Raw genomic sequence first — 25,767 nt, forward strand, 5'->3', positions numbered from 1 at the left:
GTTTATAAAACTCCCACGTGCGGCCCCTATTTGTTTTTAAATGTGGTCTATCCTAAGAACGGCTTTCAATTTGTTTTAGAGAAAGTTGTCGAGAATGTCGCATTGAAATTTGTGTTCTTTTGTTCCGTCCACAATCGGGGGGTTATAAAAGTGTTCGTTATCGTCTCAACGACGGAGTTTAAAAGCACTGCGCACTTTTATTGTTTCATCCACAGGTTTTTGATGTAAAGGAATGGCTAAGCAGGTAATGACAATCGAAAGAAACGAGGAATATTCTGTCACTGCGCTTGAAAAGATTTCCGTACAACCCCTTACTGTTCTTCAACAAAGCACTAATCCTAAGGCGAAACCATCGCCATTGTTTTGTTCATCAATCAATTGAATGCATAATGAATCGTGGGGTGACGCGGACATTTAGCCCGGGTCGTGTGGGCCACGCAATGACCTACTGTAATATATGCAATATGAAAAACAAGAACCAGAAAAGCTTGTTTTTGTAAAAAACGAAACGCACGAAAAACCCATAATTTCCAAAAATCAGCAAGGACATCTGTCGCATATCACTACTTGACCATTAACTCGACTATCTTTTAGCTAAACTTTGTTTAGACGTCATGGTGACATAATCTTGCTCGAATAACAATTTGAAAGGAAATAGTCATGCAATCTCCACGGTGCATACACGCATGCTTTCTTCGAACAAAAACCACCCTTTTTCTGCCTGCAGCTATTGTTATGTGTGTTACTGTTTTTCGTTCTGGAGCAACTGCAGAATATCCTGCCTCTATGGACCGCTTCATTTCTATGTGCCGGGAGTCTTTGAAGAACGAGGCATAACTCCATAAAGTGGCGCTGGTGAGTAATTACTTGAAAGCAACAGAAAAGGATGATGTAATAAGCATCTTGAAGACCTATAGTTTTGAGAGCTCACTGGTTGCTTGGCTGGCGGTCAGTAATTGCCCGCTCAGATAATTTAAAAAAACGCCTTCGTGATAATAACCAGTGTTTTAACTCGCATTATCGGCCAAGTATCAAATGAGTCCAATAGAACTGTGCACGCGAGTCGTTTTATCCAGTGGTTTTTGATATTGGGGTATGTCATCGTAGCTACTGATATTCATAAGAAATGCAGTGACTGCAATATCATGTCAACATCATATTCATACAGATTATGCATTTAGCTGAGTGTTTTTCGTAATAAAAGCAGACTAAACCCTAAACGTAATGAAAGATAAACAAGTTCGTCCACAAATTTGACACGGTCGCTAAATCATTAGCAATCCTAAATTTCACCTCGAGTTTGTTACGTAACACCGCATCGTAACAGTGTTATTTTCAGCCAGGTAAGTTCGTTTATTAACCCTGTAACTCCGATGAGTGACCAAGACAGATAAAGAGTATTATAAATTAAAGAATATTTAATTGAACTTATATCAAGTTATTCAAACTAACATCATAGGAATTAACATAACTGCATCGATAGAATTTTATGGCAGATAATAATGATAATTGATGATAACATCTTGGGTGAAGTGGTTAATTGGGTCAATAACCTAATGTGTGAATTCAAGTGGCTCCTGGTAGCCCAGCCCCAGGGTAGAATTGTGTGCGCTTTGAAACGAGCAGCGATTTCGCGAGAGGTTTGGGTCGCGAAATAGGGGCTAGATCTCTGATAACCCGTAGCCATCATAGTTTACTGAAGATGTCGTACAACCACAGTCAACTGAAAACTGGTGGGATTAATGTCAGGGGAGGGGTGCATGCGCAATTGCTTAGATACTGCGAGTGATCCGAACATTTTAAAGGAAATGGCGCTCGTAATTTTAAATCGGCCTTGCGTTACACTCTCAGCAAATCTGAAATTACTCGCCTGCCCTCTCTCATCTATTATCATCGTTTAACAGGATATGGATTTCTCTATTTCTTTACCGAGCCCAAAACTCACCATTTCTCACATTTCTGTTTACAGACATTACGCTATCGACATTGCTGATCCTAGTAGTATGCCAGACACGTGTCATATGAACTTCGTAATAGACCTTGCTCACCATGGAGTCTCTGGGGCTCATTGGTAGAGCATCGGAGCGCAGAACCCGAAGGTCCGGGGTTCGATTTCTCATGGGGACTCAGAATCTTTTCTTTTTCCCAAGCTCGTGACAAGACGACAACATCTTTCTCTAAGGTGTGGATTACTTATTTAACCCAAGCTCATCACCTAACAGAGATTCCGCCGACAAGTTGTGGCCAGAAATAAGGCGTAACTAGGGAGTGCAAATTGCGTTGCCTGGAACAGGAGATGAGGGCACGAGCTACAGAATGTTAACCGTACGAGAAATGTTGTTACTTGCTGATTGATTCGATGGGGCTATAACTAGTCATCGGTATAAGCATAGAGTTCAAATATGGCGAAAGTGTTTTAATCGAAAATTTACAAATACGAATTTCAGTCTACAAGCAGAAACTTTCCAAAATCAACTGAAAAATAGGAGTTTTTTTATGTTCTTTTGGCCTTATCTAAACACGGCCATAGAAAACCTTTCTTTAATCTGAAATATGTCTGCCTTCGTAAAATATTTCTTTAAAAATCCAAAAAAGTTACAACCTAACGCTCTACCTTACACGCTCCATTTCCTAACTTTTACAAGGTTACAACCTTGTATGAATTTGATCATCTTTGAAGTCTTACTCATTAATGAAGACGTACGTAGCATTTCTATTACTTTCTGAGTGGTTCTTCGAAAAACTTCCCAAGACACAAAAGTCGATTAAACATCCATTTTCGTCAAAGTTGCCTTCCGTCGACAAGCCTCGAATTTGGGAGACTAAGCGACCACTCCTCACATCATCGATCACGTGAGGAGTGGTTGCTTGGTCTTTAGCTACGCTCCATTTCTAACTTTTCAAATTGTATATTTGCTTATCATTTCGCTTCCCAAACGTCTATTTCCCTCAGAAACAGCCACTCATTTTGATCATTGGTAACCAAAATTCGTAAACAATCAATCTTTTTGTTGAAAGTAGCTTGAGCTCTGCCATCTCTAAATGAGACAACTGTGTCAAACTTTCCACATGACGACGAGCTTGTACCAGAGACACTGAAGCTTGCTTGTAAGACACCAAACCTCAGAAAATCCTTCATAGCTAGATTTGAGCCAGTATCTACAAACACTTTGCTTGCATTAACGACAGAATTGAACTGTACAGTCACCTGGTCATCGCGCTTAACGTTTCTTCCCCAAAAGTATCCAGAGCCACCTTCGTAAGCATCTTGAGGTTTCCCTTTATTGGGTTTTATCGACGAGGAAACTTTTGCAGAGGGGTTTCTTCCCCAATATTTATGATCGTGTACATCAAAATATCTATCATAAGTAGCGTTAACCGGCCAACTCTTTTCTTTTAGAGACGACTTTACACCATGGTGTTGAAAAAAAGAAGCCACTGGTAAAATCAATTGTGCATTGTCAGGAACTTTAACTAGACGCCAATGTCTTATTAGCCAATCGCCTGGCATTTCAGCGTACAAAAGATAGAAATAAGACGCTATACTCCTGAGATCCTCTGAGTGATAAACTTTTGCAGTATGACCCATGAAAGAGATGTCAAGTATTGGCCAAGCCTTTTTTTGAGATGAAATAAATCCTTGCAGCTTATGAAATACACTCGGGGATGCTTTGACGTCATCTTCGACGTGAAGGTAGAAGTTAGAAAGTTCGTGGCAATAACACATAAGAAATGCGAAATCTATGTTTTGTTTTGAACGCCAGTAGATTCTGGTCTTTGAATCTCCAAATTTCTTCTTTAGGTTCGTAAGCTGGGGGTAATATTTTGGCGATGTTTCGATTACATGCAAAATGTCGTCTTCCACTTCTTTGTGAAAGAGCTTTGAAAGGTTGGTTATGGTAACCTGCTTCGCTCCTTTATCAAAGTCTGCGAGAAATACAACTATATATGTCTGCTTTCTGTTTTCGTCATTCATGTTGTCCAATAAACTTTGGATCGTTTCGGAAAGATAGTTTACTCCATTAGGTCTGGTTATTGTCGTTAAACCAATCGTCATGTGCTCTGAAAGTAAACGAGAGGGAACTCTTGAGTCAATTTGAAAGCTTTAGCTACCAAGATCCAATTTGTAGTCCTTCCTTGTAGCAGATATAAATTTCCATGAAAATCAGTTAAAAATCCTCTTGGTTGAATTGTGGCTTAAGTCGAAACTTGGCAAGAAACATTTTTGCGAGTTTTAGTGATACCAGCCTAAGAAGAAATAGTCTCTGAAATGGCAATTTTTGACACCAGCCAATTCCTGAAACCACCACTCATAGCAAAAAGCATCATTTTCAAATGAAAATACTGAAGACAATCTCCGAAAGTGATATTCTACGTTGTAAAAAAATTTGTATCAAATGGATCATTTAAGTCGACTGATCCTAACATATACGTACTTTTTGCAGAAGGATATTGCCCGAGTTTATTTACCCCTGAACTTCTCATGTATTCACTGCTGGGACAAAGAGAATGACTAGCTTTGTCAGGACTCCATAAATGCTCGGTTTCATTCACCACGGAACCGTTGATGTCACCAAGGTTTCTTGATTCTATCAAGAAAAATGGAAAGGAAATAACTAAATCAAATTCTGGGCTTTGCTATCGCGAATCCTTCACGGTACGCGCATCTTAGCAATGTCGTCCATCAAGCATACGCTCTGAGTAAGATGCTGAAAAATAAATTAGTAAAGAGCTGATGCTACTGTGTTTCACTCAACTGGGGTGAGAATAGGTTTTTTGTGTGCGCGGAATCCCACCAACTACTACATCCGGCACTGCTTAAGATCGTCATTTTCCGTACACTCAATTACATCTATCATTAAACTTATCCTTCTTGCAATTCGATTTCAAGAAACGCCTTTGGGACATGCGTAGTAGAAACAAAATAACAGATGCAACACCAAGGTAACACAGAAATTGAAGCAATAAGTGTGGTTAGATTTAACGAACACAGCATCTTCAAATACCTCCAAATTATCCAGTAAAAAAGAAGGAAACGAAGGAAAAAAGACAGCCCGGCGAATAGCACTCATAGATTTTATATGAAAAATGACAAATTTTCTGCACGAAATTATGTGGAGAAAACTTGAGAAGGCATTAGCCTCCGTGATGGTTGAAAAAATAAAAAGTAAGGATGATACGTACCCTTTGTAGTATGAAACGCACTGCTGGGATAGCGATGGTCAGCTTTGTTTTATAATGAACGAGGAAAAAATAAAAATAACAACAAGATAAGAAAACCGAACATTTATTTTTGTAAACAATATCGAGCAGCCCAACTGTGCTCGCCATTAGCAGGCTCAAACGACAACAAGAATACTTACACTCGTAGGAAGTCTGATTGGATTTGAGACAAACTTGATACGCGAGTACTGTGATTCTCAGAATACTGACCATCATTTCTATTATAATGTTTATTTGCCTCAACAATGAAATTGTCTTAAGAGAACTTTTTAGTTGCTCAGAGCATGGCGTCATAGTTACTCCAAAACGTTGGTTACTTACTGAGGCACTGCATCGCCAAATAGCCACTCATCTAGTTTTGTAGTTTTATAATAAGAGGGAGTGACAGCAGCAGAGAGAGAAGAGCAAAATTAAGTGGCGGTCTTAATCAAAATACGTACCCTTTTCAACAGGGACTTCAATGCTGGAAGGGAGATGTTTAGTTTGGTTTCCTATTGATGAAAAAAAGCACAACAAAACAAATAAACAAATAAAAATACAAACCAGTTCTATATTATGTGTTTTGACCAAGTGTGAAGTCAAAATGGCTTCTTTTTCCTTTTCTCGTTTTACTCGTGGATACGCGATAGCGCAGAAACGAGTTGTTGCGGGGCACTTTGGGATATGCAAATTGACGTGAACTCTTCGTAATTAGTCGTAATTAGTAGGCTCCGAACTCGAGATCTATCTATCCGGAGAAGTCCGAAGTCCTGGCGCCATCGTGATTGCATCGATCGTTGCGATATTGTCTTTACACGGCTGTTTCGACATTTACTAAATTGAGATTGACCTCGAATGTTCTGATTAGTGCTATGATTAACTTAAAGACCAACTTTAAAGTGTCTTCGAATCGGCCATGCGCTAAACATAACGACTACTCACGAAGAGTTTGTGAGTGACAGAACAAGCCGTTAAGAATTTGAAATTGTTTCTTTGTTTTTTTTTTGAGAATATTTTTAGCTTTTTTAATATATAAGATAGATGTTTTTTTTTCTATCTTCAAATAAGCTGTTCAGGTGGAAATTCCCACAGAAACATGTACCCATGACTTGAAAAAAAAAATGTTGATTTACAGCTTTATTTCTCTCAGCAGCTACGCCAATTTCGGTCTTTCCGTTATGGTCGTCTCGTTTTGTTGTTTTTCTATGCAAACGTGACTGTTTTGATGGTAAAAATAAAATATGATCGGTTTCTACAAGTCGTTGCCAAGCACGAGACCATAATCTGGCAGATGTTGTTTTGATCACTTGACGATCTTTTTCACTCAAAACACACTACGACTTCCTAATTCAAGGAATACTTTTCCAATTAATTTCTATCGCAACCGTGTAAAAAAAAAATACAAGCATATGCGTGTACTGAAAAACAAAAGGGAAATTCAAAGCTACGAGAAATTGCGAGTAATCGGCCTCTTCTGCTTCAAGCGGGTTTTTGGTGTGACATGCGTGTGTTTACCATAAGTTACAAGGACTTTACGCATGTGGGAATGCTGCAACCACGGTAGAAGCAGTGCAAGGTGGAATGGCTATTGTCAGCCTGGAGTGATTATGCGCGATATTTTGCTTCATCACTCTTTGCCATTTCTACCACTTAAATATTAGTTCAGGGTTTCCATCGCATACTCAAGTACTATAATTTCTATAATTACAATGGTTCTACTTTCTATCTTTTTAACACCTTAGTTTACAGATAGCAACTTCACAAGTATATATCTCTTTAATACTTTATCCGTGAATTGGCCAAAGGTGCCCTTTGATTATGATTATAGACCAGATCAAAGTCGGGATCCATAAAAACATAAAAAAGAACGAGGCTAGGATCCAGCCATTTTGACCTCATGCTCGGTCATTATTGCATATCTGTTATATAGCAGGCAGCGCCTGTGGGTAATATAAAGCGAATTCTGGATTTTGATGCCTATCACTGCCAGCCATGCGATAGGGATACTAATTGCATTCTCTACATGTTCAGTTAAGAATAGCTATTCACCAGGAATCATAAAATTTTATTTCCATCTTGGAAAAGTACATGTGAAATTATGACACTGATTCTGTTTTAGATTCCTGTGAATAACCTAACCTTTAAAATTTTCTCAATCACTTGAAATAAGCTAGTTAGCGACGTTTACCTTGCGCGTGTACGCCATCTCTCGAATATACACGCGACAAAATCACACGTCCCTCTTGTTTGTTGTTTGCTACGAGAAAAAAATATATTTCCAGGGGGTATAGGGGGTGGTAGAAAATTCTTTGGAAATTCCAGAGGGGTGGGGGGCTACCACTGCTACCCCAAAATGGAAAATCCGAAGGGGTGGGGGGGTCCTATATGAAATTCCCTCCGTGGTGGGGGTATGGATATTTTCTGGAATTACACAATGTCAAGCTATAGTTGTCTAGAGTTTGCCATCTACCTTTTTAAATGACTACATACCTGTAAACCTTGGTATGATGTCATTTATGTGCAAACGAGTGTGAAGTTATTTGCCAGTGCTCTATTCACATTTAGTGGTATGATTTTTAGTAAACCATAATTCAATTATAAGAAATAGTGGTTCTGCAAAAATTACCAGCTGAAATGTTGTGAAACACACACTTATGTTAATTCATGGCTGCTAGCAAAAAGGCCACACAATGTTTTTAAGAAAGAGAGCCATTTGAATTAATATCAAGTATATGGAGGTTTGCAAAGTTTCCTGACAGACAATCGATTACACTGAGCATTGACTTGCATTAAAAAGAAAATCGTGATCAGGCCATCACAAACACTGATGCCACGCCCCCCCCCCCCTCCCAAAAATTGGTTTCCCTTTTCCTGGGCTAATTTGAAATAGAGATTGGAGTTCATTAAATTTAAAATAAGAATTAAAACTAAACTTTTTGCACAAATCACACTCAAACTGCTATAATCAATGGGCCATTTTACAATTGTGAACTTAGTTGCCAAGCCTTTGATTCGGAGTGAAGCTGAAGGTGACCTTGTTGTGATGGAGACCAGTATCTAGTTAACATGATAACAAAGTAATTTGTAATTAAGTAATTACAAATCAAAATTGCTCTGCACGCTTCTTCGATTATGAATTCACGCGTATGATTTCAGCCCAAATTGCACTCCACTCAGTCCAATGATAAAATTTCCGCACAGCCCCATACTATTGTAAAACAAATCTGTTTTTTTTTGTCATCGTTTTCTCTATCCAAGAACTAAATGCATAACGTAGTATGGGGCTGTGAGGAAATTGTGACACTTTCAGACAAGGAATGTAGCCTTCTGATTAAACTTATTTGCTTAATATCAGGTATCATTCATCCATAGTCTGGTAAAGTGCTCTCATCTACAAACTCATGGTATGCAGGACAAACTATTATCAAGCAATAAGGCCGGCTATTTTCGCTTTCGCTTTTCGATCTGGACTGCCGAATCCATAGCCTATAAACGATACATCAAGTTTGACGGTCAGTTCATTTGAAATTTCCCACCGAAGTGGCTCGATATTTCGATAACTTAACTGAATTAGAAACTAGTTTTCGCTTGGTTGCGGTAAACAAGTCATGAAAATCTTGGTTGGGTTTCACTGCACGGCGGAGGTCATTCTCTTGTTTGACCCGTGAATTTCTTTTATATCTAAGATCCATAGTCACTTACCGATCTTACAGTCGCATTTTTCTGTCTTACTCTCCCTCTGAGGTTGCATGTGTTGTTGTCGTCGTGTGCGTCCATATTGAATAAAATTTCCTATGAAAAACGTGCTCGCGATAATCAATACCAATACTCGTACAACAAACTTTCGCCGGTTGATTCGACGAAAACTTCGTCTCATTGTAAACATCTCTTTAGCTCTACTCTCCTTGACGCTCGAGTTTCAAGGTAAAGACTTGCGCTTGCTGATGATGAAATATCAATTAAGAGAGAACACCTGTGCGGTCTCGCTTCAACTGCTTTCCTTGCTTAGTCATGACATGCAAATATGTCCCTCTCTCTCTCCCCCAGGGTGATAAATTAATGATATTTGTACGAGCATTTATATACTTATTTATACAGAATTAGAATACAGAATTAGATACAAGGTGAAAATGTAAGTAAAAAAAAATAAAAATTTTTCAAGGAAAGAAGACTTACAAAACAAAATGACACCACTTAAATTAGGTCACATTAAATATAGGAAGGAAAGGAGTTGGCACGTTTAAAGAAACAATCATTGAACCCCTTAAGTTACGTCAGTATAACAAAAAAACTTGTAATTTTTAGTTGAAAGTAAAGGAAAACTTATAAAAATAGCTCAGTAAATTGTCAAAGAGATGACGTTTTATTAGTTTTGAGCAAGGTACCAGCGTAAAAGTGCTTTTCTAAACATCTTTTTACATGGTTTGTATCTGATTAATTGCGGAATACTATTCCAAAAGAATCTTCAAACAACGCTCGGGCAGAATTTCGGGCAGAATTTCTTGAAATTAGTTCAAAATGAGGGTATGACTACTTGATTACTGAGATGATGCATCGCGGGTATTGAAGTTGTAGCTCAGATACTAGTAAAGCAGGTATAGCAGGAAACTTTTCATTGTGGAAATGAATCACAAAAATAGAAACATGCTTTCAGTTTAACAATATCAGGAAATTTCAAAAGACTTAGGGATACGTAGTGTAGAGTTAGTTATCCATTAAAGGAACATCATTTATGATACGAACCGTTTTGTTTTGTAATTTTATGATTTGAGACAGTAGAACATTATACTTATTTCCCCATAGTGTACAAGGATATACAAGAGAATACTACAAACTAATAAGTGTTGCTCTCGATGAAAGCCGATGCAAATCGATCGCGAAAAGGTATCTGCAAAACTCGATAACAAAGCTTCTATCTTGTTCGTAATCTTTCTTTCTTACCTTGTCAATTAAACAGCTTGTTCCTTTGAATAAAGGGGTAAACTGGGTTGAAAACGTAAATTAGCCACCGTAAAGGGTAAAAAAGCTGACGTTTTTACCGATATCGCTCTGACGAACGGCTAACGCTCGAAACGTCAGCTTTTTTACCCTTTACGGTGGCTAAACTAAATTACCTGCTTGTTCCTTTGTTAAGTTCGAAAAACAATTCTCACTTATACGGGGAGTGAACTTGAAAATAAAAGAATTTAAGCTGGCTTCAAACGGAACATTCCATTATCTATTATCTTTTTAGTGTTTAAACATTTTTTATCTTTCACTCTTTGACTTGATAATGACGTTAGCCAAACGTCGAAAGGTCGTCAACATATTTTTAATATGCTTTTACGAAATGTTTTATCGCAATTTTTTATCGTTAAATGTTTTAAAAAACCGCGGTAAAATTTCCACACAGCCCCATACTGGTCTAATACAAATCTGTTTTCCCAACGATCGAAAATAAAATTCGACGTTGAATCGTTTTGAAACCTTATGTGACAAGTTGACGTCTCATGAGCCAATCCGACGCGAGCATTACGCAAGACCTGTCACCAACCGCTTCTCTGTTTGCTTCCCTTTTCCTGCCTTAAAATAAGTGCATCAAAAGTATTGGATGATAGATTAGCCGTTTTGGTGTGTAGTATTGCTTAGTATTTTTACTCGTTGTTTGTATTTTGACTCGCCCTATGGGCTCGTCAAAACACAGAAAAACTCGTAAAAATACTCAGCGATACTACATACGAAAACGCCTGAAGTGTCTGATAAGAAATATATAGATATATGGGTTCACCGCGCGCTGTGAAAATATTAAGTTATCGAAACAATATTTCGATATTTATAAACACTAAACATCGATGATGAACAAAAAATAGTGGCTCGGTAGCAACTTCGATTGCACCTCCCTTGGAAATATAAGATGATTTTATAACAGAACTTTATCAAGAGGTAATGTTATTCAGTTTTCGAAACAACGACAGCTCGGCACGATCGGAACTCTCAACACAAAATTTTAACCTTCAAACCTGCTGATTAATCTCATGATGCAAATATAGACTAGTAACTCGAAAGCTATTGAATCTGCTAAAGTGCAAATTTTGACTTTCGAAACTTCTCACGCAAACTACACGGATCGACTTTTCTTAATTAAATGACACAGAAAAATTTGGAGCTTTCCAGACATAACCGCCGACTGACAAATCTTAAATTGCAAAGTGTAAGTTAGGTCCCATTTTTCAAATCACGAAATTGAGAAAATTGGGACCAAACTTTTGAATATAAGCAAAACTTTACAAGGAGCTTTGAATATGCAATGTTTTCTGAGAATTTCATAAATTTTGAACCGCTGGCAAAAACTGATTTTAGAGAAAAGCAACTAGTGGAATGGAAACAATCTTTTTGGAAGAGATAACAAAAGTAATGTTAGAAACAAATAAATTGACAGAACGATTAAGATTTCAGGCCTTCTTTTCACTACTACTTAAGTAGTGTTAATTACTGCGAAGATCGCTTTTATATTCACGTCTTTAACCGCAGTTCAAATATATGACTTCCATATATTCACAACCGTTTATTCACCACTTCACGGGTTTATTTGGAACCAGCACAGTGGCCAGTTCCCAGTTCCCAGCTCCCAGTTCCCAGTTGGCTTGTTAGCTCAGTTGGTAGAGCACTGCACCGATATAGCATAGGTCATGGGTTTAAATCCCGTACAGGCCTGAATTTTTTTCAGGCCTTCTCCTCACCACTACTTAAGTTGTGTTAATTACTGCGAAGATCGCTTTCATATTCACGTCTTTAACCGCAGTTCAAATATATGACTTCCATATATTCACAACCGTTCGATTAAATCATCTTGACTAACGTGAAACGTTTGTGACTACTCGGAAGTATGATCGGTAATTAATTGTACAACAGCATTGAGTCGACGAGATGAAAAAGTTTCTGGTACAGATTTGCCAAAGTACAATGTACTCATCATATAGGCTTACCTACATGTGGCACATGTGGTTGTCAACAGGTAAAAATTGATGAGAGGCAACTTGTAAGCTTATTTTTGCTCAACAATTCAGTCCTCGCAGCCTAATCTGTTGGCCCGTTTCAAATTTTTTTGTCACATTGGTCTCATGAAGGAACAATTTTACCAGATTTGAAGTTATATTCAGTTCTGAAAGTTTGGATATATAAGAAACCTTCTGGCCGAGGAAAGAAGCGTTTCTAGAGCCTTTGTCTTCCTCTCTGATGACGTTCCAGTCATGTTTAGTGAGTAAATGATTTTGTGAAGGCGTACGGCTGCGAAACTGCCTGAATTTTATTCGGCGATGAATTTTGCAATGATAAGTTTTTATCTGGCTATGGGAATTTGCAATTTAGAGTTCATTGTCACTTACCGATGTTAGCAGCACGCTTGCTTGTGTCATCTCGGCTTTCTGATTGTTCAAACTGTCCTATTCGATCAAGAAGAAAGAAATGTGCTATCAGAATGGTGCCCACTATAAGAAACGTCAAAACTTTTGCTTTGAGCCTAAGTGTAATTTTTCTACAAATCCGTCTTAAAATGAACATTATCGATACTTTATCTTCGTAGACGCTCGTGTTTTATAATGTCTCTCTATATTGCCCACCTCGAGTTGGACATTGATCGGCGCCCAAACTAACGTTTACATGCATTAAACCGCTATGGGTACATGGCGGGGTTTGGGCCAAGCCGGTTATATTTCTCGGTTGAAAGGATCGATGGTGCTGCGTCAGGCAAAGAGAAAATTGAAATGAAATGAACGAAATTCACAGAGCTTCGTGCAAGCATTTATTTGTGTTTCCATAAACAATGGATCAGTATTCCATCAGCTTGTTGCACAGCTGCATATATTTTTCATAAAAGAACGAACAACAACAACTTCAAGCCACCCATAATGTACTTTGGTAGATTTTAACGGACAAGCCGCAAACTTCACCATTTAACTCTTTAACCCTTAAGACTTAGGAGTGATAAGGATATAATTTCTCCTCACTTTATCACCCATGTAACGATGATCGTTAAACAAGTTCTCCTTGTAAGTAGCTTAGAAAACGTTGAGAGGAAAGTAGGGAGAACTAGCATACTGATGTTAGGGAGTAATGAGTTTCATGTAACCAAACGTCAAAGGAAAAAGTGACGTGTGTGGGTACTATTCCTTTCACGGAAGGATCTGGATACGAGTCCATCGAACCAAATGTTTTGAAGAAGTATGGAGACGATGCGCATGAGCAAAAGGTAGTCCTTGGGATCAGTCTTGTGAACGCAAGGTCTGCTATCTTAATGAAGAGTATATATATGTTATTTGCCGGCTGGAAGGTCCGTATGGTGAAAAACTGTGACCGAGGTCTTTAAAATACTGCACGAGGCCGTAGGCATTTTCAGCATTCTTTCCGAAAGAACCCGAATGACTTATGGCCGTAAATACGGCAAGATCTTCCATAAACTGAACAATTTTTGAGTGAGTAAATGGTAGTTAAAATAGAGATGATGCAAATTTAAGAGAGATGCCTCAGCGAAACATTTTCATTTCCGTAACGATAAAGGTGATTTAAAAGGCTTCCAAACAAACTTTGAAACATTATTTTTACAAGTATCTGTCACAATCTGACACCTGTCAATTAGAGAGCGCGCAAGAAAACAAAAATCGTAGGAACATTTGAAAACCAACAGAACTAGTTTGGCAAGGCCTGTCACGACAATGTTTTCTTAAAAATCAGTTAATGATCTAACGGAAAGTATTATTTACTCTCATCGACCACTCATTCATGTACGAAGATTTACCTCTGTTCATTAAGTAAACGGCGAGGAAAGTAATTGTGAGTAAACTCAATTTTTTATTTTGAAGTTGTGAGAGTTTGCTCGTTTGTTTGCTGTAATGGCGTGTTTAACTCTGATCTTTCCTTCACAAAAACTAAATTCGAACGGCACACTCCAACGAGACACAAGGGAATTTAATGCAGCCTTTTCTCAATTCTTTCAATTCCTGTTGTGCAATTTAAGGTACAAATGTCTACATTGAACGGAATTGGAAAGACTCACCAGGAGCGTATATTTGTTGTAGAACTTAAATTAAAACTTCGCTGGCTTTTTTTTTTACTATGAACAAATTGCTCGAGAAAATTCAGATATTAAATGAATGAAAGTTCCATCGTTCAGTTTAACTGTAACCAAATACCTCACGTTTCAACTTTCTGGGTACTTTTTGTGAACAATTAAAATTAATTGCAGACGGTTTTTAGGCCGCTTGTCAACCAACGTTTGACACTATTGTTTATACAAATTCATTCTGAAACCAATATTTTTCTGTCAACCAAAGTGATTCGATAGAGAGAAAAGGGAGGATTCATAAGTTATTTATCGGCTTGAGGTAGTGACCGACGTGTTTGCTTAAAAATACTGCCCAGCTGGAAAACGAGGTATATTTATGAAAAATGACAACGAAAGTTGGGATGTACTCGGCGACTCACGAAAGCGTTACCGTGGCCCATGGGTAGAGATAGGAAAATACTGACCGGGTAAAGAACCATTCAGATTGCAAGATTCGTTACCGTGCCCTCTAAAGAAACAATAAATTAACTTAAGACTTTTCTTAGGATTATATAACAGCAGTAATTGCCTAGGGTTAACCCTAAGCAACCCTAACCCTAACCCTCGGAGTGAAGGGGAAAATTATGGCGGGTAGCGTCTTTTTCCGAGCGATATTGCTTCCGTCCTATTTTGGACGAAATCTGCGGACTTACTTTGGATGTACAATCATATAAATGAACTTCCTGTATCGGTGTTCAAGTTTCTTAATTTGTCAAGTTTGGCGAGTTTGTTATGCAGAAAGTAATCGACCAAAATTTTTTTCAATACGCTTTTTTCAATTGAGGCTTGAAGATCGTTGAAAAGATATGATGGTAAAAACCAGAGGCGCAGCCTAGTGGTTTCTCGGAAATTAAGGGAAATGATGAGAATTACAAAACGTAGCAGTCTTCAAATATGCCGGCGAGGCATTGTTAATGCGAAATAGGGCTACAAAAATCCGGAAATTTTTAAGGATTTTTAGAATCAAACGGGATATCCAGAAAATTTGAGAATTTCTAGAACATTTATGGATTTTTTTAGACAGTAACGTTTAGAAAAATACAACCAATAGAATGAAAACAAATTTATGCGGTTCAAAGAAGAGTCTTGTTGTGAGTCCCAAGCGGGTTCAGCAGTTTCTGTCATTGTTCGTTTGAAAGAGACGCATGTAAGGAGACAAAAACGCTTAGATATTGTCATGTAAACGAATGATTTTTTTGAGTCCGTTTGAAGGTGCAATTTCACCTTAGGAATCTGGCATTTTATGAGAGAGTACGTGATTATTTCCATTCTTGGCCGCTTTGTTCATCTCTATTTTAAATTGCGCTTCTTTTCCTCGTGAAAAAGAGCGGAGACCAGAGTCCATCTATTTCAGGTTATGTTTTCTTTGTACCTGTCACATGTTGTTTACTTTAGTTCATTAACATATTTTAATGGTACCGGTAGTGGAATTAACAGTTTTCTTCATGATACTGAATGAAGTTGAACCCTCGAGAAAGCGTAGCTCTCGCTGACTACGCTAAATTAAGGAATTGTTGTGATAATTTTTTGAGACAATTTTATTTGAGGTTATTGGGACTTTAGGGGTTAAACTGCAAGGTACTTTAAGGTAAAATGATTGTACTTTATTTCGGTTACCTTGGTTAACTTGAATAAAAGCTGATACAGTTTGATCGATGAAAATAATTAAAGAAAAAAACAACCACAATGGCTTAGATCAGTTCTGCAATCGAAGTTCCAAAGTGTGGAAACAGGATTTTTTTAAGTGCGCTCTCTATTGTAGCAGATGTCAAGCCAGATGGTCTGTTTGTAATCATCGCCGCTGTTTCAAAGTGTCCCCGCGCTTTTGTACTCATAACTATTCTGATGCTTATTTCAGCCTGAACAAAAAAGACGAATTAGAGTACAGCACACACAGGTACACTTATACCCCGGTATAACCACACTTGTTTCCAATAAGCATTTGTGGTCGAAATAATGTTGAGCATATTATGTGTAAGGAGCCGCATTTGAAATGAAATTTAACTGGTCCAACAATTTTATAACTGCGAAGGGGCGAAAGCTTGGTTTCCGCCAGAAACATAACAAAAGTGATCGTAATGATATATAGTGCTTTTCGATTGATAAAATTTCTTGTTTCGTCGTTAAGTCGCCAATGAGAACCAAAATTAGAGATGATGCCATTACTTACCCATTTCGCAGACACACTTATTTTCGTTGTTTCTCTCAGAATAAGGAAGGATGTAAATCACAAAATGGCAACATGTCGTCAGGAATATTAATGCTAAAAACATCTTGTAAATTCGCCGCAACACAAACCGCCCGGTGCACATCGTTAACTATCGTTAGAAATGTACGGTGCAGCACAACAAGACTTCCTTCTTCACACGACTTAAGTAACAAATAGCCAGCTGCCAGGTCACACAACAAGCTTACCGTGCAATGCTTGTGTGACCGAACAAACATATTTCTGTAACTACGACAGTGACTTATCTTGTGTTTCCCTTGCCTTAAAACTTGAGTTCAAATGGGGTAATTTCACTCTTATTGTCCTGGGCCGGGTTGTTCAAAGCTGGGTTAAGATAACCCAGAGTTAGTGTGAAATCCGATTTCAGATCTAAAAGCTTTAAAAGAAAATTCAGTCGAATTCTTTTTGTCTAGAGTATGACTATTTGAAAAGGACATTGAAAATTTTCCCAAAAAGGCTTTAGAGTAAAGGAATAAAGAAACCCAGATTAAAATCTAACCCTGGGTTAGCGCTAATCGGCCTTCGAACAACTGGGCCCTGATTTATCGCTACTTGAAGTGAGAGCATGAACATTTATGATTCCATTTATGAGGGGGGCATTGGGGCCTATTAGAAACCGCAAAACCGTACAAAAAAATCATCTAAAACCGAAAAACCGAAAAAATTCTATCAAAATCGAAAACCGCACGCAAAACTGTCAAAACCGATACATTTTCACATCCCTGTTATTAAAACTCTTATCGATCCGATGCAGTATGACAAGTGGAGCATAACTACACTAATTTCATCACAGTATCTGTGAATGCCATGGACTTGGCATTCGTATCTTCTAGTATCTGCTCAAATTATAGGCTTTATTTCAGCTGCTCTCTCGAGGACCTGGAGCGTGGTCTCTGCGGACTCAGCAGCTGGTAATGGAGCCCAGTTAAATTAAGGAAATTCGCATTAAAGTCCTTCATAAGATTGCAATTTTGCGGTCGCAAAAAGCTATAGCTCTGGAACGTTTCATCGAAAATCCCTGATCTAACATTTCCATTTGCGAACTAAGACCTAAAAGTTTAAAGATTCTATTGGAATGTTTAATCAGTCAGTCACGTGTGGCCTGTAACAGACTGTAACTTGGTCACCAACTTCGAAGTGGCGTTGATAAAGAATAGCAATGTTCCGTGCTTAGCCATTGTTGTTTCTTGTCACACTGTCCTTTGTCTTACTGCTGCACCATATTCGTCGTTAAAGACGCGTGAACCCCTACGGATGGACAAAGTCTTGGGCGTCATTCGAGACGCGTGAGCCCCCTAGCCCGCGTACACATCAACCTCGACACACGACCGTTGAAAACCAGCTTGGTAGCCCCACCTCCTTTTTAAACTGCGCCTCGCCGGGGACAACACCGTAACTTGGCACTGCACTAAACACTACCTTGGACCATAACGTAATCAAATGAAACGTGAACCAAAATGTCTGCTTGTAAAGTTCTTTAAGTCTTTTACTACTGAGGTAATAAAAATATATAATTGGCTTGCTCTCTCATTTCATTTCGTGAGATGGTTGATTATACATGGGACCAGGGAGAGTAAGATTTCAGTGGGAGGTGGAGGTTTCGTTCGATTCTCGTATTTCATGTACGTTACATGTTGTCGTCTCGCCTTATTTTAGACATTTATGCCTTGTTTTAGATGGTGTTAGATAGTTTGCGAGTGGCTGTAGATGTTTTTGAGGTGGTTGTAGGTGGTTTTAGGTGGTTTTAGGTCGTTCCATGTTTTAGTATTTACGCTGTCGTGTGTCAAGGTTGATGTGTATGCGGGCTGTTAGACACCTCTAAACTGGAAATTTTTGAAGCAAACTGCGGCTTTAGCGTCGGTTGCACGAGGAAGATTGAGTTTGTAGTGAATTGAAATGAAACTACAGTATATGTACTTGGATTCTGCGTTGGATTTTTGGCCGCCCAGTCATTTTGCGCTGGGATTTTTCGCTTCTCGGATCGGGCGTTCGGAAATGGAGTGTTCAGCCTCGGGCTTTTCTTATGTACGTTGAAAACCTCGAAATGGACAACTCGCTAAAATGGGATCTTTTCATCGAAGTAAGCGGTCAGATAACAAGTGATACGCTGTGGAAGTAAGGTGAGGTATTTTTTATTGAGAATTTGACATATTTTTTAATTCATTAGAGCGGTCGTAATAATATTCCCAGACAAACTCTTATAATTTCGCCATGACTGTTATTGCACAAGATGATCATCTCACAGCTGGAGCTTGGGTTGCCTGTGAGTGGAGGCGCGTAATTGCCGCTCAGATCGAAGAGAAACCGGAACCCAAATAGGTCAAATAGGAAAAACCGAAAACCGCATCGGATATCAAATCCGAAAACCCGTTAGTATTTTTCGCGAAAACCGAAAACCAAATGCTTAAAAAACAGAAAATCCGCAAACTGCAATGAACACCAAAACCGCATAACCGAAAAATCTCAATACCTCCGCATTTATCAAATTTCTTCTTCTCCTGCTTTACAATTTACGGGAGAAAACTTCCATCATCTCAGAAAAAAGCTTGACCAATTATCGACATTTTTAATAGGTATTCTGACAAAAGTATATCAGTCAGAGGATCTCAGAAGTATTGCATCTTATTTATTTTGGATGTACGTAGAAATTAATGGACATTGGTAATGATGCATACTGCGTTAGACAAATTAAATGTTCAGACTTGCAATTTTATAGTGGAATGATATTCAGGTATTGGAATTGAGAGTGAAATAATGACCTTTCCTATTCTGCCGTGATGACATTTTATCAAATAATGTCAAAAGAATACGCAAACTATGAAGGCTTAGTACACTGCAGTGTTCAAGTTAGACTGGTCAGCGACAGAGAAAACGGATCGAAAAAGGCAAAAGCGAAACAACATTCAATTGCTGAACCAGACAAAAACTTTATTTGAAGTCGCTAATCATATTTCATTTGTTTTTCCAATTTATCTAAAAAAATTAAAGACATGTTAGATTTTCATTTACGTGCGTCATGCTGTGATTCAAGCTTGTTACCAGGGTCCTCTCTCTCTTTCCCTCTCGAGAGAGGATTACAATTAGTCTCGTATTTCATGGTCTGACTTATAATATGCTAGAGCATTACTGGTCATGTGGTATATTTTCAATGCAGCTGCTATCATTCTTGAGAGAACAGCTAACCGACTGCATTGGTTTTGAGAGAAAACTGCGTTATGAACTTCTTTAAAACAAAGGCCGAGCAAAACAAAGGAAAACAAATGCTAACAACTTACAGCAAAATACATTTTTGTAGGTGAATTATCATCACTGCGAAGTTGGCCGGCCGAAAGTTCATAACACATGTGACAACCACGAGCATAACATTGTAAATATGCATACAAGAAGACGAATTTTGCGACAAATGAATTCGAAGTTTATAGATAAATTGATAATAATATTTATAGCAAGCAGTGTTTTCATGGGAAATTACTATCTATATGTGGGACACTACAGCGAACAACTTCAGAAGGACGAGAAACACAAGTGCGTTTGTAGCAGAGGTAAGTAACCATAGGAAAGCTCGGATTTAGGAAAGCTCAGCGGGAAAATGACATTTTGACAAGGAAGGGCGGCTGATTTTTATTCTGCCATACTGACAAAAACATAACAAAAGCAATACACATCTACCGCTAATATCAAACAATCCTATGACTACCTCGTTAGTTGGAAAAGAATTCAATCGTGCCAGTAGAGCAGTTGAATAAAAAGAAATTTCCCTTACTTTTACTTTCACATGTTAAATATGCCAAATAGTTAGTGTTTTTTTCAGTTTCCGTTTCCGCACGAGACTTCGAAACGCTGGTTTGAAAACCAGCTTTTCCACTGCGGAATATTCAAACGAAAGCAGTTAACAGACTTTCGATGCTCAAATTAATAACTCCGAGCTTCAATAGCTTGGTTTTTTTAAGTACTATTTCAGTTTTAATAACAAATCCCTGACTTTGTCAACTTTAAAAGAAGTGCCAGACTTCGAGACTAATCTCGAACGCTGGTGAGATTACGAGGTGAGATGAAAGTTTGCGAGATACATAATTGTTCAAGGAACCACTCGCCATTTTTTTCCTCCCTCAGACCTAATTGCCTCTTTGTGTATTTTTTTTAATCCTCAGAAACAAAGATACTCTTGTTAAGGTATTGACAATTAGCATAAGTTGGTTTAGCACGGCGCGGAAACTTTTTTATATTTTGATAGACGTAAGCGAAAGTAATTACACTTACATGTAAAACATTTTTGAAGACGGGAACGAAATTCAGCTTTCGAGGTTTTACAGAGAAGTCGTTTACTATAAGACTGCAATGCATTTTGCGATTTATCCGTTACCGCTTATTAAAAATTAAATTCGCAAAGCGGTTTCGAAAAGCTCGTTATATTGGTGTTTAGTTTACATGAGAAAGGTTTCATTCATAATTTAACATCCCAGAAGCCTAAATTTTAAATTTGCATATTGTTAACGTTTCGGATAATATTCCCCCTTGGGAAAAAGCACTATATTTCCTCCGGGAACTACAAGCTTTCTTTAAAACAGTTGCTTTGGATTTCATTCGAAATGACTCACATTCCAAAAGGTTAAGTGGGAAAGTTTTCAGTCTCAATGGCTTCAAAACGTATAAATATCGACAAAAATCATCCTTCAAACATGGAAGCGTGAACCTTTTGACATTGATGAAAAAGGATATTGATTGTCAGATAAAAAAATTTAAAAATTTAACAGACTGAGATGATAGTGAGGTGAACTTCTTTCATTGTTTCTTAATTTTCGCTCTGAAAAAAAGCCCAAAAGGAATCAAAGCTGTTCGCAGTAATAGAGTGCGGTTGGGGAAGAGGGGAGGGGAGAGACAGTACAGTGGTAAGGGTACTATGAATAACATTAGGAACTTCTAACTCTCTTGATTTATGGAATTGTGTCAAAATCTTTAGAAAGTATCGTTCGTTTCTCGCCCACGAGTTTATAGCTTGCTAAGCAAAGATTAATCATAGCAATGAAAGTCGGTAACTATGTTAATTATTTTTTTTTCTTTTTTCTCCGTCAATATAGAAAACAAAAATGATCCCGTCCTGTCAACCGCACTAGTTCCTGCAGTTACACAAAGTAGGTATCGTTTACCCAAAAAACATCTCCAAGATAGATAACGCCTAACCAAGACTTTCTAGAAGGTGAAGGCACTAGACGGGAGTATCGAAACGTTGGGTCTATGAATCGTAACTTCTTCGGTTACAGTCATTAAATCTGCAAACCAGAGTAGCGTCAAACTATGTCTGACTGTCCACCTGGTTGCCGTGTGAACTTTAATATACTTTCTAGATATGTTTTCAATAACGTTTCCTGGCTCATAGTATGACTCTTGAATACGTGGTCTAAAATCCGTCTTCGATAGATGACTTGAGCAGAGGTGTGACGTGACAAAGTCTACTTTCCTGGAATATCAGGCGCGCAGCTGCTCTGAACTCTTTGTAATTTATGTGAATAGACTTCAGAAACTCTAAACTTGTTGGCAAGCACGTGCACAATGAGGAGCTGAATAAAAAATAGAGCGTGCTAAGCAAAGATGAATCATAGCAATTTAAGTCGGTAATTAAGTTAACCATTTTTTTCTGTTTTCTTCATTAAATCAGAAGAGGACAAAAATGATCCCAGCCTGCCAAGCACACTAGTTCCTTCAGTTACAGAAAGTTGGTATCCTTTTAGCCTCACTTTTTACTTACAAACCATCTCGAAGATGAATAATGTCCAACCAAGATTTTGTCGATATGTTCTCAACAATTTTTCCTGGCTAGCATGACGCATGATTGCGTGGCTAAAAATCCTTTTCATTAGATTGCTAGACCGCTAACATGTCGAATTTGCAAAGGGAGCTTTTTGCACGATGCTCCTTTTGTTTCTTTGAAATTCTGAGAGATATTTGTTGAGTCTCTTGACAGGGAGGTATTATCCCGTCATGGCAGCAGAGAAATATATTTCTTTTTATTCGAAAAGTTTTCCTTTTCATTATAACATTTAATTGCTATAATTGCAGTTTGAATTGTTTGTTCTAAAATTGATTTACACCCTCCGATTTCATATTCTGATAGATGTTAATGTGAAATCCTAAAGCCCTTGAATTTTCTTTTGCATTAGTGGTCACTATGCATTTAGAAAAGAACTCTCTGATTTGAGCCGTCTCTATTGCAACACATAGAAACGCTAAGAGCTTGGTTAGTTTTTTCTTTTTTTCACCCGCATTTGAGCTTACATTGTTACAATAGAGATGTACAGTAGCAAAGCGTGGAAACCGATTTGAATAGTTACTCTGATTTCTCCTCAATTACAGAGACAAGAGAATTCCGAAATCTAAACTGTTCTGTGATTAACTCAACCCAGAGTTTATGGGCCACGGATAAAACGGGTGATCATCTTTGCCCAAGCAGTGAATATCTAAGAAGTTCAGCTGTGAATATGCTTGGGCGATATCCTTGTAAACAAAGTACGTTATATGCCAAGATCAGTTGGATGCAATTTTCAATTTTATTTTAAAGATTTTACTTTCTCATAGGGTTGTTCGTCTATCCCCAGGATGGTGCTCGTTTATCTGTCCGTCCGTCCGTCTGTCCGTCCGCACGTACTTACGTCCATCCCTTCAACCAACTTCCCACCTTTCATGCGTTCACTCATTCCTTTGTTTCTCTATTTGTTTATTTATTCATTGATTAGTGATTTTAGTTACTTTAAGTCACTAAAGCATAACTTATTTACCCATTTATCGATTAAAATAAGGCTTAAGTTGACTGGCAAGTGAGGCGGTGGGACGAGGTTTATTTAATTGTTTTATGTGTTTATTTGTTTATTTTGCCATTTTTTAATTATAACACACGAGAAGAAATAAAAGGAGTTACATATACATTAATATAGTTTATAAAATAATTCAAATAGTACGCGCGCTCTGATTGGCCATAAAACCATTTTACATGAGCGTATGTAAACACAGTTTTCGTTTTGCTTTCATTAGTTATTTTATAAAAGAAATGTAAAATGGTTTCCGTGTTTACATAGCCTGATGTAAACACTTGGGAGGTTGGGAGAACACTCGATAAGCTGGAAACCACTTCGCTTCCCGTCGTGGTTTCCTACGCTTATCTCGTGTTCTCCCAACCTCCCGCGTGTTTACATCAGGCTATGTAAACACGGAAACCATTTTACATTTCTTCAGTAAATGACTGAAAATCTAAGATGTGGCGAGGAAAAGTGTAGAGAAACCAAGAGTCTGGTGTGAGCTACAGGTTTCCTCATATTTTACAAAATAAATAAATGTTACTTCATGTTAAAAAGGAAGGAACCCACACTTATAAAACAACAACAACAATAGCAGGCGCTAAAACAAAATTATACTTATAATTAAGCAGCTTGGGAAAAGAGAGAAAAAAAAGCAATAAGGGAGTTAACTTAGTTAAACAGGGAAAGTGTGCCAACAATTTGGATATCTTTATTCAGAGAATTGAAAAATTTAGCTCCTTTAATTCAGGTTATGAACTCATTCTCTAAAAACTTCGTCCCACAGCAAAAATTGGCTTCCAGACAACTGAATCAACGCTTGTGTGACCTTGATAAAGTGCAATGTTCTGTTTACTAATTTTGAAGGAAATTTATAGTAGTCAGAAGGGAGAACTATAAATCAGTTGGATCTGTAGAGTCAATGCTTTCACCCTTACCCAGGCATACTCACTCTTTTTTAGGGCACATGGCTATTGGGTTGACGACGGTAACTCGGCCTGACGGTGTAGAATATCTTCCCCAAACGATCCAAAGTTTACTGGACAACATGAATGACGATCACCGAAAGCAAACATTTATAGTTGTATTCCTCGCAGATTTCGAAGAGCAAAAGAAGCAGGACACAATAAAGAAACTGTCAAAGCTCTTTGACAAAGAAATCAGAGAAGATCTTTTGCATGTAATTAAAACATCGCCAAAATATTATCCCCGGCTAACGAGCCTCAGGCAGAAATTTGGTGATTCTCTGACAAGAATTTACTGGCGTTCAAAACAGAACATAGATTTTGCCTTTCTGATGTGTTATTGTTATGAACTTTCTAGCTACTACCTGCATGTCGAAGATGACGTCAAAGCATCTCCGAGTGTATTTCAAAAGATCCAAGAGTTCATTTCATCTCAAAAAAAGGCTTGGCCAATGTTGGATATTTCTAGGATGGGTCACACTGCAAAAGTTTATCAGTCAGAGGATCTTAGGAGCATTGCATCTTATCTTTATCTCATGTATGACGAAATGCCCGGTGATTGGTTGATGATGCACTGGCGAAAGGTCATGGTACCTGACAATGCAGAATATATACTGCCAGCGGCTTCTTTTTTTCAACATCTTGGTGCCCGTTCTTCGCTCAAAGAAAAGAGCCGTTTAAAAAATTCGATTTACATGGATAAATACTTTGACGAGCACGATCAAAAATACAGCGGAATGAACCCTTCAGCAGAAGTTTCTTCGTCCATCCCATCGAAAGAAGGGAATCCTCAAGATGCGTACCGAAGTGGACTTGGACACTTCTGGGGAAAAAACATTAAGCGCGATGATCATGTAACTATAAAGTTTAATTCCTCCGTCACTGTTAGAAAAGTGTTTGTGGATACTGGGTCAAATCTAGCCATGAAAGATTTTCTGAGGTCTGGTGTTTTGCAGGCAAGCTTCAGTGTCTCTGGCACAAACTCGTCGTCATGTGGAAAGTTTGACACAGTTGTCCCATTTAAAGATGGCAGAGCTCAAGTTACTTTTACAAACAAAAAGATTGATTGTTTACGAATTTTGGTTACCAAGAATCAAAATGAGAGGCTCTTTCTGAGGGAAATAGACGTTTGGGAAGAGAAACAGTAAAGAAATGTACGATCTGAATGGCCGTTGTATAGCTCGTGAATGAAATGTGGAGCAACTCGAAGACAAATGTCACATCTATGCACGTTTATTTATTATTCGCTATGTGAAACACCTCTTCATTAAGTTAAATTCTCTTAAGCTAGCTGAGGGGTAGAACACTGTTCTGACCTTGAGATCCAAACGTTTCAAGTTCCCAAGCTCATAACAATCACTTACAACTTTCAGTTTGATTCAAAGACGTTTCTACTCTACTGAATACTACGACTTGCTATCAATTTACTTATTTTTTCTCAATTTGGAAAAATTTTTATTATTTGATACATTTTGATATATTTGTTAAACTTTGAATTCCTTTGAA

The 25,767-nt window shown here is 38.0% G+C and overlaps 2 protein-coding genes and 1 long non-coding RNA gene across 7 annotated transcripts; 2 read left to right on the forward strand and 1 right to left on the reverse strand.

The window, feature by feature from the left end:
* The first annotated feature begins 514 nt into the window (after positions 1 to 514).
* LOC149044544 (uncharacterized) lies at positions 515 to 2,787 on the forward strand. The gene is made up of 2 exons (XR_016187370.1): positions 515 to 855; positions 1,970 to 2,787. It is a non-coding gene; the product is annotated as an uncharacterized LOC149044544 (long non-coding RNA).
* On the reverse strand, positions 2,404 to 16,664 carry LOC113682042 (alpha-1,3-mannosyl-glycoprotein 4-beta-N-acetylglucosaminyltransferase C). Of its 2 annotated transcripts, XM_089208527.1 has the most exons (6): positions 16,452 to 16,664; positions 12,567 to 12,623; positions 5,664 to 5,714; positions 5,185 to 5,226; positions 4,437 to 4,589; positions 2,404 to 4,062 (listed from the first exon to the last, which is right to left on the reverse strand). In XM_089208527.1, exons 1-6 carry the CDS (start codon positions 16,591 to 16,593, stop codon positions 2,921 to 2,923), a joined length of 1,587 nt encoding a protein of 528 aa, XP_089064653.1. In that variant the 5' UTR covers positions 16,594 to 16,664; the 3' UTR covers positions 2,404 to 2,920. The 2 variants fall into 2 exon arrangements, with proteins under 2 accessions (XP_089064653.1, XP_089064652.1); XM_089208526.1 differs by lacking the exons at positions 12,567 to 12,623; positions 16,452 to 16,664 and adding an exon at positions 8,905 to 9,211.
* Positions 16,665 to 19,737: 3,073 nt separating this feature from the next.
* On the forward strand, positions 19,738 to 25,767 carry LOC113682084 (alpha-1,6-mannosyl-glycoprotein 4-beta-N-acetylglucosaminyltransferase). 4 transcript variants are annotated; one of them, XM_027199233.2, is made up of 5 exons: positions 19,738 to 20,050; positions 21,587 to 21,640; positions 22,165 to 22,221; positions 22,860 to 23,012; positions 24,259 to 25,767. In XM_027199233.2, the coding sequence occupies exons 1-5, from the start codon at positions 19,882 to 19,884 to the stop codon at positions 25,407 to 25,409; spliced, it is 1,584 nt and encodes a 527-aa protein (XP_027055034.2). In that variant the 5' UTR covers positions 19,738 to 19,881; the 3' UTR covers positions 25,410 to 25,767. The 4 variants fall into 4 exon arrangements, with proteins under 4 accessions (XP_027055034.2, XP_089064644.1, XP_027055035.2 ...); XM_089208518.1 differs by lacking the exon at positions 22,165 to 22,221 and having other exon boundaries at positions 24,259 to 25,555; XM_027199234.2 differs by lacking the exons at positions 22,165 to 22,221; positions 22,860 to 23,012 and having other exon boundaries at positions 24,259 to 25,555.

This window comes from Pocillopora damicornis, chromosome 6 (assembly GCF_964200805.1).
Source record: "Pocillopora damicornis chromosome 6, jaPocDami1.2, whole genome shotgun sequence".
Taxonomy (NCBI): domain Eukaryota; kingdom Metazoa; phylum Cnidaria; class Anthozoa; order Scleractinia; family Pocilloporidae; genus Pocillopora; species Pocillopora damicornis.

What these genes read in the sequence shown, in the direction of transcription:
- LOC113682042 (XM_089208527.1), bottom strand. Translation starts at nt 16,593, where the DNA reads ATGTGCACCGGGCGGTTTGTGTTGCGGCGAATTTACAAGATGTTTTTA. An exon ending in TGAAGTCCCTGTTGAAAAGG is followed by an intron (nt 5,227 to 5,663) that starts GTACGTATTTTG and finishes TATAAAACAAAG; the next exon opens with CTGACCATCGCTATCCCAGC. An exon ending in GCAATATCCTTCTGCAAAAA is followed by an intron (nt 4,063 to 4,436) that starts GTACGTATATGT and finishes GTTTACTTTCAG; the next exon opens with AGCACATGACGATTGGTTTA.
- LOC113682084 (XM_027199233.2), top strand. Translation starts at nt 19,882, where the DNA reads ATGCATACAAGAAGACGAATTTTGCGACAAATGAATTCGAAGTTTATA. An exon ending in AGTTCCTGCAGTTACACAAA is followed by an intron (nt 21,641 to 22,164) that starts GTAGGTATCGTT and finishes TCATTAAATCAG; the next exon opens with AAGAGGACAAAAATGATCCC. An exon ending in GCGATATCCTTGTAAACAAA is followed by an intron (nt 23,013 to 24,258) that starts GTACGTTATATG and finishes ACTCTTTTTTAG; the next exon opens with GGCACATGGCTATTGGGTTG.